Source organism: Mesoplodon bidens (genome assembly GCF_964165515.1).
Source record: "Mesoplodon bidens genome assembly, chromosome: 12".
Taxonomy (NCBI): Eukaryota; Metazoa; Chordata; class Mammalia; order Artiodactyla; family Ziphiidae; genus Mesoplodon; species Mesoplodon bidens.
Genome location: NC_138168.1, coordinates 40,608,688 through 40,624,749, shown reverse-complemented (window position 1 = coordinate 40,624,749; position 16,062 = coordinate 40,608,688). Strand labels below are relative to the sequence as shown.

Here is a 16,062-nt window from a genome sequence, read left to right as displayed (position 1 = left end):
AGTGCAAACAATTTTTGAGAGACTGTTTTAGTTTGTGTTGTTTTTTTTCTTTTAATAACCTTAAAACCCAACCTATAATCGGATGAAACAGTATCTACATGGGTCATCTTCACAAAGTTCTTTTGCCTTCTTTTTGCATATCCGATTTTCCAGATTCCTCTGATGATTCTTTAGCAACCTCTAGGGTTGCCGCTTCCTCCTCACTCCCATTTCTTTCACCTCCTTACATTTATTCAGATTATATATAGCAGGAATATTCGAGCTGATCGTCCCTGCCTCTTTCCTATTGCTAGAATAGCCTTGTTAAAACACTGTTTCATCAGGAGACCCATCTCAAGTGCAGACACCTCGTGTGGTCTTAAGGGAATTCCATAATTCAGTTCTCTTTTGCCCTTAAACTTTGAAATTATTCCTCAGAGGTCACCTGACCAGTCCTCTCTGATTCATGATTCTACGATGGTTTCTCCAATCCCTTCCCCCCACTCCTGGTACTTAAGCAAACCAATTCAGACAGGACACAAAGCATCATTAGACTATAGGAATTCATGTTACAGTGTGAATATGCAGTGGGCTAACCTGGACTGACCCCGATGGATCTATAAATAGAACGTATCCATCAAATATATTAAGTACCAGTACCTTTAGGTTTAACCCAGCCTCCCCCAAGGTGCCACTTCTGCCCCAAACAGAAGAATTAAAGTCAGGCACTTGGCACCCTTTCTCCCAACAGTAGCCAGCCTGTATCCTATACTTATTTCATTCTGCTGTTGGAGGCTTTGATGTCTCAATTCTTGCATTTAGAGTGTGTTTCCTACTCACTGTCTTCCACTGGGGTCACTGCCCCAGTAACTGGTCAGAGCTGGGAATCCTGGCTCCAGGGTCCTTTGTCGTTCATTGTAGTACAGGTAACAGTGATGCTGGGGTGAGTCCAGTGCTCAGATGGCACATGCTTGTTCTGCAATCTCTTGTTGTCGTCGTTGTTTGGTCTGGAGTTTTTTTTTCAAGGACTCAGATGCTTTTTGTGTTTGGATGAAGTGGGGCAGGTACTAATGAAGAAGCTCTTCAAAAATTAACATACAGGGCTTCCCTGGTGGTGCAGTGGTTGAGAGTTTGCCTGCCGATGCAGGGGACACGGGTTCGTGCCCCAGTCCGGGAGGATCCCACATGCGGCGGAGCGGCTGGGCCCGTGAGCCATGGCTGCTGAGCCTGCGCGTCTGGAGCCTGTGCTCTGCAACGGGAGAGGCCACAACAGTGAGAGGCCCGCATACCGCCAAAAAAAAAAAAAAAAAAAAAAAAATTAACATACATGTGAAGATAGCAATTTGCCCTCAAGATTACATTTATCTGGGCAAGTACAGTATTCAGTGTATCTGGTAATTTAGAATGTATGCCCAGAGTGTAGTCTGGAAGTATTTTATATATAAAGTCATATTCCAACAAATATCCAACTATAACTTAAACTAAGAAAGCCAGGACTTCGGTCACGTTACACATCTCCTCACTGTCAATGTTAATCATATTCCCTATTATAAACCTTAAAATAATTTGTAAGCATGAGAAGTGAGATAACATTCATAGGAATTAGCAGTCCTGTTGTTAAGGAATCTGAATGTGTTACTCTTTGCCAGTGGGGGCAGAGTGCTGTTTCTCAGCTGTTAGTGAAGTTCATACGTACACAGAGGAGTTGAAAAGAAAGCAAGCTGCCATTTTAACACATGATCAATCAATTTGAATGTGCCCTGTGGGAGTACCGCTTAGTTTCTGGTTTTCCAGCAAGTATCAGGATCTCTAAATTGAGTTTTCATATACTTGACAGCATATGTTTAAAGTATTCTGTGGGAGGGCTGTTTCCACACCAGCCACTCCAGATGACTAATTCTGTTTCATAAACTATAGCAATGTTGTTGTTTTCAGACAGTAATGATTCGTCTTACTTATTGTTTCTTTGGTTTAGTTCTTGAATGTTAAGAGTGTAGTCGCGTTAAATTAAGGAAATGGAATTTTAATTAGTGGTTCAAATAAGCTAAAATGTTGTGGTATGTGTTCGTCAGTCTGTGTTGTGCAGTTACTGGGATAATCAAAATTTTAAAGGCAACTCCAAAAGGCTACTCTAAAAAGCTATCTTTGGCCCTTGATTGCTATCCACATGTGTGTCCACAGATGGGTGGGTATCAGGTAGCAGGAGCCCCAGAGTTCCCATCAAGAGACCCCTGAATGGCTGTTGACTTTGGGCAAGTCATTTGAGTTTTCCATCTTAATCACTTCTCAGGTAAAATGGCCCTACATGAAGTTTCCCATCTTCTTTGACCTGTTCTCCTAAGTGACCTGGCGTGGGGAAGACCTGTTAAGTTTCTGCAGTTAGGTTTAACTATTCTCATAGTCATAGAATGCATTAGAATCTTCTAAAATGAATACCCCGGTGATTGTTGTAAAAAGGAAGGTCGAACACGATGGTGATGATGAAGTGTGAACTGGCGATGATGACGTGGAGATGATGAAGTCAGGCACTCCACACGCCTGACCGTTCTGGGCTCTCTTGCTACAGTGACCTTACATGGCACTGCTGACTGTGCTTTGTGATCTTTGCCCCCCTTGTATCTAGTGAGTTTGTGGACTGAACTTAAGATTCCACTTCCTTCTAGGTATTATTTATCACTGTGATCTGACCAAAGAGGAACTGGAGCCCAGAGTCTTCCGAGAGGTGACTGTGAAAGGAATCGATGCTTCCGATTACCAGACAGTCCAGGTATGGAGCATTTGATCCTGACAATGTGAGTCAGAAAAATCTGACTTTCAGGCCAGACCATGCACACCCCACTTGGTCAGGAGCCGTGGAGGTAATCCACAACAATACGGGCAACAGATATTTGGGGAACTCCTGCTGTTTCTGGGCACTGAGCCAGGCGTGGTCCCTGCCCTCCTAGAGTTTAAAGGTTCTGCTCCCAGAACTGCTACTCTTGACAGGAAGCCAGAGTCCCTTGTCTGGGTGATGAAGGCAGCACAGTTTGTCTGCTTGCTTGAAAGTGGGTTTTTTTCTGGCTCAGGTCTCGTGGTGTCATAAATAACAACATAGATCTGCTCTACATAAAATACTCACTCAAGTGCTAGGAGCCAGCCTTTTCAGTCTGAAATTCGTCTGTATGTCTGCCTGGCACAGGGTGAGCACACCATAAAATATTAGAATGGATGAATTAACTGTTTAATTGTCATGGCACCACCAGTTCAGTCTCTGGTCACCATCCTTTCAGGTTAAGAATCTCCATTTTTGTTTTTTTAGTGCCCCAACTGTACTGAGTCTCCCAGAAATGGAATCACTTACTAATCTATGATGCAGGATGACTCTCTTCCTTTGCAGTGAGAGGTCACCTGTCAGGCACCAGGTGTTTATCAGGGCTCTCCCACCAGGGGGCTGGACCACAGAGACCACAGATTAAGAATCACACTGTTGTTTGTGAAGGAAAGTTAGAAAAAAGAGCACTGATGCCCCCGAGAATGTTTCTGTGAAACTAGGGCATCATTTTACCTCAGTGAATTGCCCTTCACCTGTCTAGGAGTAGTCTAGACAATGGGCTAGATCTAGTTCAAAAATAAATAAAACTTTTTTTTTAGGAATTATGCTTTTTATTTATTTTTTTTCTTTAGTTTTTTTAACATCTTTATTGGAGTATAATGGCTTTACAATGGTGTGTTAGTTTCTGCTTTATAACAAAGTGAATCAGCTATACATGTACATATATCCCCATATCTCCTCCCTCTTGCGTCTCCCTCCCACCCTCCCTATCCCACCCCTCTAGGTGGTCACAAAGCACCAAGCTGATCTCCCTGTGCTATGCGGCTGCTTCCCACTAGCTAGCTATTTTACATTTGGTAGTGTATATGTGTCCATGCCATTCTCTCACTTCATCCCAGCTTACCCTTCCCCCCTCCCCATGTCCTCAGGTTCATTTTCTACGTCTGCGTCTTTATTCCTGTCCTGCCCCGAGGTTCTTCATAACCTTTTTGTTTTTTTTAGATTCCATATATATGTGTTAGCACACAGTGTTTGTTTTTCTCTTGCTGACTTACTTCACTCTGTATGAGAGACTCTAGGTCCATCCACCTCACTACAAATAACTCAATTTCGTTTCTTTTTACGGCTGAGTAATATTCCATTGTATATATGTGCCACATCTTCTTTATCCATTCATCTGTCGATGGACACCTAGGTTGCTTCCATGTCCTGGCTATTGTAAATAGAGCTGCAGTGAACATCGTGGTACATGACTCTTTGAATTATGGTTTTCTCAGGGTATATGCCCAGTAGTGGGATTGCAGCGTTGTATGGTAGTTCTATTTTTAGTTTATTAATAAACCTCCATAGTGGCTGTATCAATTTACATTCCCACCAACAGTGCAAGAGGCTTCCCTTTTCTCCACACCCTCTCCAGCATTGTTTGTAGATTTTTTGATGATGGCCATTCTGACTGGTGTGAGGTGATACCTCACTGTAGTTTTGATTTGCATTTCTGTAATGATAAGTGATGTTGAACATTCTTTCATGTGTTTGTTGGCAATCTGTATATCTTATTTGGAGAAATGTCTATTTACGTCTGCCCATTTCTGGATTGGGTTGTTTGTTTTTTTGATGAGCTGGATGAGCTGCTTGTAAATTTTGGAGAGTAATCCTTTGTCAGTTGCTTCATTTGCAAATATTTCCTCCCATTCTAAGGGTTGTCTTTTTGTCTTGTTTATGGTTTCCTTTGCTGTGCAAACGCTTTGAAGTTTCATTAGGTCCCATTTGTTTATTTTTGTTTTTATTTCCATTTCTCTAGGAGGTGGGTCAAAAAGGATCTTGCTGTGATTTATGTCATAGAGTGTTCTGCCGATGTTTTCCTCTAAGAGTTTGATAGTGTCTGGCCTTACATTTAGGTCTTTAATCCATTTTGAGTTTATTTTTGTGTATGGTGTTAGGGAGTGTTCTAATTTCATTCTTTTACATGTAGCTGTCCAGTTTTCCCAGCACCACTTATTGAGGAGACTGTCTTTTCTCCATTGTATATTCTTACCTCTGTTATCAAAAATAAGGTGACATATGTGCATGGGTTTATCTCTGGGCTTTCTATGCTGTTCCATTGATCTATATTTCTGTCTTTGTGCCAGTACCATACTGTCTTGATTACTGTAGCTTTGTAGTATAGTCTGAAGTCAGGGAACCTGATTCCTCCAGCTCCGTTTTTCTTTTTAAGATTGCTTTGGCTACTCAGGGTCTTTTGTGTTTCCATACAAATTGTGAAATTTTTTTTCTATTTCAGTGAAAAATGCCAGTGGTAGTTTGATAGGGATTACATTGAATCTGTAGACTGATTTGGGTAGTATAGTCATTTTCACAATGTTGATTCTTCCAATCCAAGAACATGGTAATCCAATCCAATCCATCTGTTTGTATCATCTTTATTTTCTTTCATCCGTGTCTTATAGTTTTCTGCATACAGGTCTTTTGGCTCCTTAGGTAGGTTTATTCCTAGGTATTTTATTCTTTTTGTTGCACTGGTAAATGGGAGTGTTTCCTTAATTTCTCTTTCAGATTTTTCATCATTATTGTATAGGAATGCAAGAGATTTCTGTGCATTAATTTTGTATCCTGCTACTTTACCAAATTCATTGATTAGCTCTAGTAGTTTTCTGGTAGCATCTTTAGGATTCTTTATGTATAGTATCATATCATCTGCAAACAGTGACAGCTTTACTTCTTCTTTTCTGATTTGGACTCCTTTTATTCCTTTTTCTTCTCTGATTGCTGTGGCTAAAACTTCCAAAACTATGTTGAATAATAATGCTGAGAGTGGGTAACCTTGTCTTGTTCCTGATCTTAGTGGAAATGGTTTCAGAGTTTCACCATTGAGAACAGTGTTGTCTGTGGGTTTGTCATCTATGGCCTTTATTATGTTGAGGAAAGTTCCCGCTATGCCTACTTTCTGGAGGGTTTTTATCATAAATGGGTGTTGAATCTTGTCGAAAGCTTTTTCTGCATCTATTGAGATGATCATATGGTTTTTCTCCTTGAATTTGTTAATATGGTGTATCACATTGATTGATTTGCATATATTGAAGAATCCTTGCATTCCTGGGATAAACCCCACTTGATCATGGTGTATGGTCCTTTTAATGTGTTGTTGGATTCTGTTTGCTAGTATTTTGTTGAGGATTTTTGCATCTATGTTCATCAGTGATAATGGCCTGTAGTTTTCTTTCTTTGTGACATCTTTGCCTGGTTTTGGTATCAGGGTGGTGGTGGCCTCGTACAATGAGTTTAGGAGTGTTCCTCCCTCTGCTATACTTTGGAAGAGTTTAAGAAGGTTAGGTGTTAGCTCTTCTTTAAATGTTTGATAGAATTCGCCTGTGAAGCCATCTGGTCCTGGGCTTTTGTTTGTTAGAAGATTTTTAATCACAGTCTCAATATCACTGCTTGTGATTGGTCTGTTTATATTTTCTATTTCTTCCTGGTTCAGTGTCAGAAGACTGGGCTTTTCTAAGAATTTGTCCATTTCTTCCAGGTTGCCCGTTTTATTGGCATAGAGTTGCTTGTAGTAATCTCTCATGATCTTTTGTATTTCTGCAGTGTCAGTTGTTACTTCTCCTTTTTCATTTCTAATTCTATTGATTTGAGTCTTCTCCCTTTTTTTCTTGATGAGTCTGGCTAATGGTTTGTCAATTTTCTTTATTTTCTCAAAGAACCAGCTTTTTAGTTTTATTGATCTTTGCTATTGTTTCCTTCATTTCTTTTTCATTTATTTCTGATCTGATCTTTATGATTTCTTTCCTTCTGCTAACTTTGGGGTTTTTTTTTTTCTTCTTTCTCTAGTTGCTTTAGGTGTAAGTTTAGGTTGTTTATTTGAGATATTTCTTATTCCTTGAGGTAGGATTGTATTGCTATAAACTTCCTTCTTAGAACTGCTTTTGCTGCATCCCATAGGTTTTGGGTCATTGTGTTTTCATTGTCATTTGTTTCTAGGTATTTTTTGATTTCCTCTTTGATTTCTTCAGTGATCTCTTGGTTATTAAGTAGTGTATTGTTTAGCCTCCATGTGTTTGTATTTTTTACAGATTTTTTCCTGTAATTGATATCTAGTCTCATAGTGTTGTGGTCAGAAAAGATACTTGATGTGATTTCAGTTTTCTTAAATCTACCAAGGCTTGATTTGTGACCCAAGACATGATCTATCCTGGAGAATGTTCCATGATCTCTTGAGAAAAAAGTGTATTCTATTGTTTTTGGTTGGAATGTCCTATAAATATCAATTAAGTCCATCTTGTTTAATGTGTCATTTAAAGCTTGTGTTTCCTTATTTACTTTCATTTTGGATGATCTGTCCGTTGGTGAAAGTGGGGTGTTAAAGTCCCCTACTCTGATTGTGTTACTGTCAGTTTCCGTTTTTATGGCTGTTAGCATTTGCCTTATGTATTGAGGTGCTCCTATGTTGGGTGCATAAATATTTACAATTGTTATATCTTCTTCTTGGATTGATCCCTTGATCATTATGTAGTGTCCTTCTTTGTCTCTTGTAACAGTCTTTATTTTAAAGTCTCTTTTGTGTGATATGAGAATTGGTACTCCAGCTTTCCTTTGTTTTCCCTTTGCATGGAATATCTTTTTCCATCCCCTCACTTTCAGTCTGTATGTGTCCCTAGGCCTGAAGTGGGTCTCTTGTAGACAACATATGTACGGGTCTTGTTTTTGTATCCATTCAACCAGTCTGTGTCTTTTGGTGGGAGCATTTAATCCATTTACATTTAAGGTAATTATTGATATGTATGTTCCTATTACCATTTTCTTAATCGTTTTGGGTTTGTCATTGTAGGTGTTTTCCTTCTCTTGTGTTTCCTGCCTAGAGAAGTTCCTTTAGCATTTGTTGTAAAGCTGGTTTGGTGGTGCTGAATTTTCTTAGCTTTTGCTTGTCGGTAAAGCTTTTAATTTCTCCGTCAAATCTGATTGAGATCCTTGCCAGGCAGAGTAATCTTGGTTGTAGGTTCTGCCGTTTCATCACTTTAAATATGTCCTGCCACAGTGTGCCTGCCACTCCCTTCTGGCTTGCACAGTTTCTGCTGAAAGATCAGCTGTTAACCTTATGGGGATTCCCTTGTATGTTATTTGTTGTTTTTCCCTTGTTGCTTTTAATATTTTTTCTTTGTATTTAAATTTTGATAGTTTGATTAGTATGTGTCTTGCCATGTTTCTCCTTGGATTTATCCTGTATGGGACTCTGCTCTTCCTGGACTTGATTGATTATTTCCTTTCCCATGTTAGTGAAGTTTTCAACTAAAATCTCTTCAAATATTTTCTCAGTCCTTTTCTTTTTCTCTTCTTCTTCTGGGACCCCTATAATTCGAATGTTGGTGCATTTAATGTTGTCCCAGAAGTCTCTGGGACTGTCCTCAATTCTTTTCATTCTTTTTTCTGTGTTCTGCTCTGCAGTAGTTATTTCCACTATTTTATCTTCCAGGTCACTTATCTGTTCTTCTGCCTCAGTTATTCTGCTATTGATTCCTTCTAGAGAATTTTTAATTTCATTTATTGTGTTGTTCATCATTGTTTGTTTATTCTTTAGTTCTTCTAGGTCCTTGTTAAATGTTTCTTGTATTTTCTCCATTCTATTTCCAAGATTTTGGATCATCTTTACTATCATTATTCTGAATTATTTTTCAGGTAGACTGCCTATTTCCTCTTCATTTGTTTGGTCTGCTGGGTTTTTACCTTGCTCCTTCATCTACTGTGTGTTTCTCTGTCTTCTCCTTTTGCTTAACTTACTGTGTTTGGAGTCTCCTTTTCACAGGCTGCAGGTTCGCAGTTCGCATTGTTTTTGGTGTCTGCCCCCAGTGGGTAAGGTTGGTTCAGTGGGTTGTGTAGGCTGCCTGATGGAGGGGATTGGTGCCTGTGTTCTGGTGGGTGAGGCTGGATTTCGTCTTTCTGGTGGGCAGGACTGTGTCCGGTGGTATGTTTTGGGGTGTCTGTGACCTTATTATGATTTTAGGCAGCCTCTCTCCTAATGGGAGGCATTGTGTTCCTGTCTTGCTAGTTGTTGGGCATAGGGTGTCTAGCACTGTAGCTTGCTGGTTGTTGAGTGGAGCTGGGTCTTAGGGTTGAGATGGAGATCTCTGGGAGAGCTTTCGCCATTTGATATTACATGGAGCCAGGAGGTCTCTGGTGGACCAATGTCTTGAACTCGGCTGTCCCACCTCAGAGGCACAGGCCTGAGACTAAGCCAGAGCACCAAGACCCTGGCAGCCACACAGCTCAGAAGAAAAGGGAGAAAAAAGAAAGAAAGATAGAATAAAATAAAATAAAATAATGTTATTAAAATAAAAAGTAATTATTAAAAATAAAAAAATTAAAATGTAATAAAAAAAGAAAGAAGAGAGGAACCAAACCAAAAAACAAATCCACCAATGATAACAAGCGCTAAAAACTATACTAAAAAAAAAAAAACAGAACCCTAGGACAAATCGTAAAAGCAAAGCTATACAGACAAAATCACACACAGAAGCATATGCATAAACACACAAAATGAGAAAAGGGAAAAATATATATATATCATTGCTTCCAACATCCACCTCCTTAATTTGGGATGACTCGTTGTCTATTCAGGTATTCCACAGATGCAGGGTACATCAAATTGATTGTGGAGATTTAATCCGTTGCTCCTGAGGCTGCTGGGAGAGATTTCCCTTTCTCTTCTTTGTTCGCAAAGCTCCTGGGGTTCAGCTTTGGATTTGGCCCCACCTCTGCATGTAGGTAGCCCGAGGGCATCTGTTCTTCGCTCAGACAGGACGGGGTTAAAGGAGCAGCTGATTGGGGGCTCTGGCTCACTCAGACTGGGGGAGGGAGGGGTATGGATATGTGGTGAGCCTGCGCAGCAGAGGCCAGCATGACATTGCAACAGCCTGAGGCGCGCCGTGCGTTCTCCCGGGGAAGTTGTCCCTGGATCACGGGACCCTGGCAGTGGCGGGCTGCACAGGCTCCCGGGAGGGGAGGTGTGGAGAGTGACCTGTGCTTGCACACAGGCTTCTTGGTGGCTGCAGTAGCAGCCTTAGAGTCTCATGCCCATTTCTGGGTCCACGCTGATAGCCGCGGTTCGTGCCGGTCTCTGGAGCTCGTTTAGGCGGTGCTCTGAATCCCCTCTCCTCGCGCACCCCAAAACAATGGTCTCTTGCCTCTTAGGCAGATACAGGCTTTTTCCCGGTAAATAAAACTTTGTTTACAAAACCAGTGGCGGACTGGATCTGGATGCGGGCTGCAGTTTGCCAACCCCTCTTCTATAGCAGAGGTGAACACACTGGCCTCCAGTTTTATTGGAGAGCAACCTCACCTGTTTGTTCACACAGTGTCTGTGGCTGCCTTGGTGCTTTAACTGTGCAGCAGAGACTGCCTGGCCCACAAAGGCTAAAGCACTTATTATTTGGCCCTCTAAGACAAAGTTTTCTGATCCTTAGTCTGTATAAATAGTATTTATAAAATCAGAGTGTTCTCAGTAGACATACAGGGCCTTTGTCTTGAAGCTCTGTCAGGCCTGAAATCTACATGTACTTCTTGGGTGACATTGGGTGACTCATTTAACTTTTCTGCCACAATCTTTTCAGCTGTAAAACAGAGATAGTGCATATTTTGCAGCATTCCTGCGGGATTATATGAGATGATATATACAGGCATACCTTGTTTTATTGTGCTTCGCTTTATTGCACTTTGCAGATACTGTGGTTTTTTACAGATTGAAGGTTTGTGGCAACCGTGTGTTGAGCAAATCTGTGTTGGTGCCATTTTTCTGACAGCGTTTGTCCACTTCATGTCTCTGTGTCGTATTTTGGTAATTCTTGCAAAATTTCAAACTTTTTCATTTTTATTATTATATTTGTTGTGATCTGTGATCAGTGATCTTTCATGTTACTATTGCAAAAAAGATGATGACTCACTGAAGGCTCAGATGATGGTTAGCATTTTCCAGCAATAAAGTGTTCTTTAAGATATGTACATTGTTGGGCTTCCCTGGTGGCGCAGTGGTTGAGAGTCCGCCTGCCGATGCAGGGGACATGGGTTCATACCCCAGTCCGGGAAGATCCCACATGCCGTGGAGCGGCTGGGCCCCGTGAGCCATGGCTGCTGAGCCTGTGCGTCCAGAGCCTGTGCTCTGCAGCGGGAGAGGCCACAGCAGTGAGAGGCCCGCATACCGCAAAAAAAAAAAAAAAAAAAAAGATATGTACATTGTTTTTTAGACTTCATGCTATTGCACACTGAATAGACTACAGTATAGCACATATGTAACTTTTCTTTGCACTGGGAAACCAGAAAATTCATGTGACTGGCTTTATTCTGATACTTGGTTTATTGTGGTGGTCTGGAACTGAACCTGCAATACCTCCAAGGTATGCCCATATTAAGTGTCTGGCACATAGAATATAATCAGTGTTAGAAATAAATTCAGCAGACTTTTAGTTTTCCATAGCTATTTTGGCTTCTTTCATTTTCAGGGTGAGCCATTGGCTGTAGAGGCATCTTTTAGGGGCAGTAGCCCCTCTCTGGTGCTTATATGGTTCGTTAATCCACCAGAGTCCTGCATTAGACGTTTAAAATCACTTGTAGGCTGTCATTCTTTGCTGTTTTCCATTTTCTCCATGTGTAAAAAATATGTCCCTATCAACTGTAACATTTGGCCTTCTCAGGGACTACTTCTAGTCCTTGCCTGGGCATCCTCAGGCACGTGTGTGTGTGTGTGTTTGTGATGCATGCCACTGCCTCTCCCATCCGTAATGCAAAGGATGCCCAGGCAGCGACCAGTGACTGTCCCTGACTTCTGCCCTCAAGGGTGTACCTTGGCTGCCCTAGGATTGGGCAGAGTTGCCCATGAGAGACACCCCCCATCCCACCCCCCGTCTTCTTCTCATCTCTACTGTGCAGCACCTCAGGTGTATATTTTCAAAAAACATTATTCTCATTTTTTTCTGCTTCCCACAATTCCTGCCAAAGTGAGTAATTACCTTTGGAGTTTGGGGCAGGGAGGGGGACCTGTAACATGACAGCTTCCAGCGAGGCAGCCTCTTCTAGGGAAGTGACCTTTATTTCTCAGTGAGGATGGTGGAGCTGTTTTTTCTATCAGGTAGCTGTTTTTTCCTGTTCTTCCCAGAAACTACTTACAACCTAATATGTATTGTTTTCAGTTATAAATGAAAAAATAAAACTTTACAGTTGAGCACGTGCTTGTATGGAGTAGAAATCCCTTAGCCGTGTGCGTAGCAGCCTGAAATTTCCAGATTAAACTGGGGAGGAAGCGTGCTTGAGTGAGGCCAGTTGCTATGCCTTAGAAAACTCACTGAACTCCTCTGTGTCTGGCTCTCCACTTCTCTGACGTTGAGCTACTGAAATGCTTACAACCTTTTATTTGTACTGCTGCAATAGGAGGAAAAAAAGATTAAAAGATTCACGGTAAATATTTAAGGAGATAGTAACTGAGTAACTGGACAGGACACATTGGTTTTACAGATCTTAAGGAGGTATGCCTGGGGCAGAGTATAGCCTCTCTAGTATAATGGCAATAGAAGATTTTAATCGGTTGATTATATACATCACACACGTTGCACTGAGTTATTTAAATAGAATTCTTTCTTTGTGTAAAGGTGCCTTTGGAATGTACAGTGATGTCATAACACCGTCGACTTAAAATCCACTTTGCAGTGGTTTAGCTCAGGTGTACACAGCAGAGCTTTGACAGGAAATGTGAGCACGACAGATGTGCTCACAATTGGATCAGGCTGTCAGTGGTGTGGCCAACAATGACCAAACTGTAAAAGCAGACCCTAGAGAGGAATGTGTGCATGAATGGAAAAAATTCCTTATAGTATGCAATAGAAACCACAGCATTTTTTGGGGGGAAAAAAAGATACTCTTTTTGTTTTCAGTTACTTCAGGGTAATGATGCTTTTGATTTCGCTTGACTCTGGTGTTTATATTTATTCTGTAAGTGATTTTAAAATAAAATCCCCTGGGCTAGTCGTCATTCCTTCTTACATTCTGTGAGGCACATTATCGTTTTGAAGCAAATACTGCAGCACAGATTACCCTGCATGTTTAGGCAGTGTAGTTAATGGTGGTATAGCTGCTCAGGTGGACCAAGCCAAGGAGAGAAAAAGAGGAGGGTTGAAGAAACACATGGCTAAATAAGCCACAGAGGGCTGTTCTTTCATTCAGGACCCAGAGCATCTTGAATGGTGGCGGGGTAGGTAGTGGGAATGTTCTAGATTGCTGACAGACACAGAACAGAGCTACTGTGTAGTCTTAATCCAATCCTGACTACAGCTGTGGGTAGAAAATTGATCTGTATCGGAAATACAATTTTGAAAATCTGATCCTGGAAAAACTGTTTCTCTTCCGATCTGGGGTACACATAAGAATTTAGTTTTGGAATAGGTTTATCAAATCTGCAACTGACTGATCTTTTTCCTCCTTTTATTGTGAATGACATGACCACATAATATTGGTTAGAACGTCTGTGCCCATGTCATTATAAAGAACTTGAAATACTGAGCATTAGAAATGACATTAATAACACAGGTTTGGTGATAAGTGATTTACCTGAAAAATCTGTCTACATTTATAATCAGTAATATGTTTCATTTTACACAGAAGCGAAGCAATAGAGAAATGTAGTCTGTCAACAAATATTTATGATGTGACATGCAATGCCAGGTGGTACTGTTTGAATACAGAGAAGTTCCAGACAGAGGCACTGTCCCTGGGAAATTTATAGTCAGTCTGGAAAGTTGAGACACAGAGATCTGAAAGGTCAGACACCCTCCAAGGATGTTATCCCAGTGATCAAGCGAAAGGTGAAAGCTTCCATCAGCACGGCCATGTCCTGGTCAGGGTCGTGGAGGGAGTCTTCACAGGAGAGGTGGAAACTGGGCAGGGCTTTGAGGGATGGCTGCTTCCGTAAATCCCAGGTCCTTACTGGGACTCCTGAAGAATTTTACCACAACCCTTCATTCAGAGACTGCCTCTGCCTTTTTGTAGCAGTATTTTCATAATTTCACAGGAAGTTCGAGAAGAAAGGAATCATGCCCTCAACATCCTATGCAGGTAGGGTTGCCTTTGGCAGCTGTCTTTTGCAGATGGAATAGTGTTTGCACTGTGGTTGAACGTGGCACGACAAAGGATGTAGTGTAGCAGAATGCAGTTTTTGGTTTCTCATTGTCTCATTTTTGTTCAGCCAGCTGAGAGATTGGATTTTCTCCTCCCAAAATGAAAGACAAATTTATAGACCTGAAAAAGAACAGTGTACTCTGAATCAAATCCCTTAACAACAGTTTCCATATTTTCTAAAAGAATACATTAGAAGGAAGATTCATTTTTATGGGGCGATAGCAAACCTAAGGCAATAGAGTACAGAAATAGTAAGAATTATAACTATTTAACACAGATTTTAGTATCTTGATTCCTGTCCTCTTAAACTGAGGAATTTTACCTGCTGAGGGTTACCTGCAGTAATGCATGTGAGACATCAAGAACATCCCAAAGGCAGTTTGCAATGTAGCCGACCAGAAATGCTAAAATTAGATGATTCTTTGGGTTTACCAAGATGCCTTGGGGTAGAAGGAGTGGCATTTTTTTTTCTTTAGATTTTTTTCTAACCTTGGCGATATCTAATTTGTAGTGGCTAGTATACGGGTTTTGCCATTCAGAGAACATGTTCTCAGAGCATTAATTCATGTTTTAATACTCATTAACTTCTGTGCTGAGTGCATGGCATATGCAATTTCTGACTCATCCACATCCTTTGTGAGCTGACTGTTGAACTAACGATCATGTTTTTCTGTAGCGCTGTGTTCTCACAGTTAGGAATAGGTCAGAAATCTTCAGAACATGGTAGTGAAGAGTGAATGGGGGAATGTTTTCAAAAAGAACATTTTGAGAGGATACGGTGCTTGCATATGATTAGGAAATGGCCTTAAACTGAAGCAGTTGTTCTTGACGATTTTGTGCCTAAGCTTTCATGTTATTTTTTATAGTACGCTTCGCAGTGACTTATTCTTGCACCAACAGATTCCTGCCTTTCTTTAGAATTCTCTTTGTCGCCCAGCCATTCTAGATTGATAGCATAATATTCATATTCAGAGGGCATATGTTTGTATCTGTTTCCTCTTTAGATAGCAGCTGTGTTAAAATAATTTGACTGTAAAAGATGATAAGAAAGAGTCTTGGTTTTCTTTCTGTCTTCTAACAGAGAAATAGGTTATGGGGCCCAAGTGCATGGTTGGTGCAGTTTCCATACCATAAAGAAATCCTCTTGCATGTTTTGAAAAAGGACGTTGCTTTGCAGCACCCTGAGCATATGTAACCCACTTAGAGTAAAAATCACAAGATTGCCTTGAGAATTGAGCAACCAAGTCCCCGTAACCATAGGCCTGGGGAGATTCCTTGAGCCTCCTGTGGGCGTCCTTGTCGCAAGGTGGAAGACAGCTTGAGGCACTTAAATAGTGCCCACTTAAGTATATTCAGTTTTTGTTTGAATTTTTCCAAGAGTCATGGCTTTTGAAATCCATAAAAGCTGCGGGTTGCTGAGCTTTGCTGATACTGAGGTCAGTAGATTTCAGATTACTCACAGCTAACAACTAGCTCCAGCTCCTTGCTAGAAAACTATCCTGGGAAAAAGAAAGTTCTGTTTCATTATCCTATAAAAACAAAGTAGAAAGTCACTTCCCTCTTATTAGTACTGAATCACTAGTGTAGTTGTCATCTATGAATAGTAATGTGCTAATGGTGCTTATCTTTTGCCATTTTAATAATTATTTCTGTTTTTAGAAATGAGTCTGAATCTCAAGGTGTGTTATTCAGATTAGATTAGATTTCCCCTGTGAACAACAGGAGAAAAAGTCAAAAATAACCATGGCTTAAAGGAAAGAGATGTTTATTTTTCCCTCTCACATAAAAGAAGTGCAGGGGACATCAGTCCAGGAACAACTTGGTGCCTAAGGTGTAAGGAATCCAAGCTCCTTCTCTCTTACTGCTTTATCCGTACATGGCTTCCATTCCCACCATCA

At 40.9% G+C, this 16,062-nt stretch overlaps 1 protein-coding gene across 1 annotated transcript in view; it reads left to right on the top strand.

Annotated features, from left to right (window-relative positions):
- The window catches only part of PREP (prolyl endopeptidase), a 140,174-nt gene that overhangs the window by 76,760 nt on the left and 47,352 nt on the right, over positions 1-16,062 (top strand). The window contains exon 10 of the mRNA XM_081251114.1: positions 2,643-2,746. Within this exon, the coding sequence (XP_081107240.1) occupies positions 2,643-2,746 (104 nt within the window). The remainder of the gene's footprint in view (positions 1-2,642; positions 2,747-16,062) is intronic.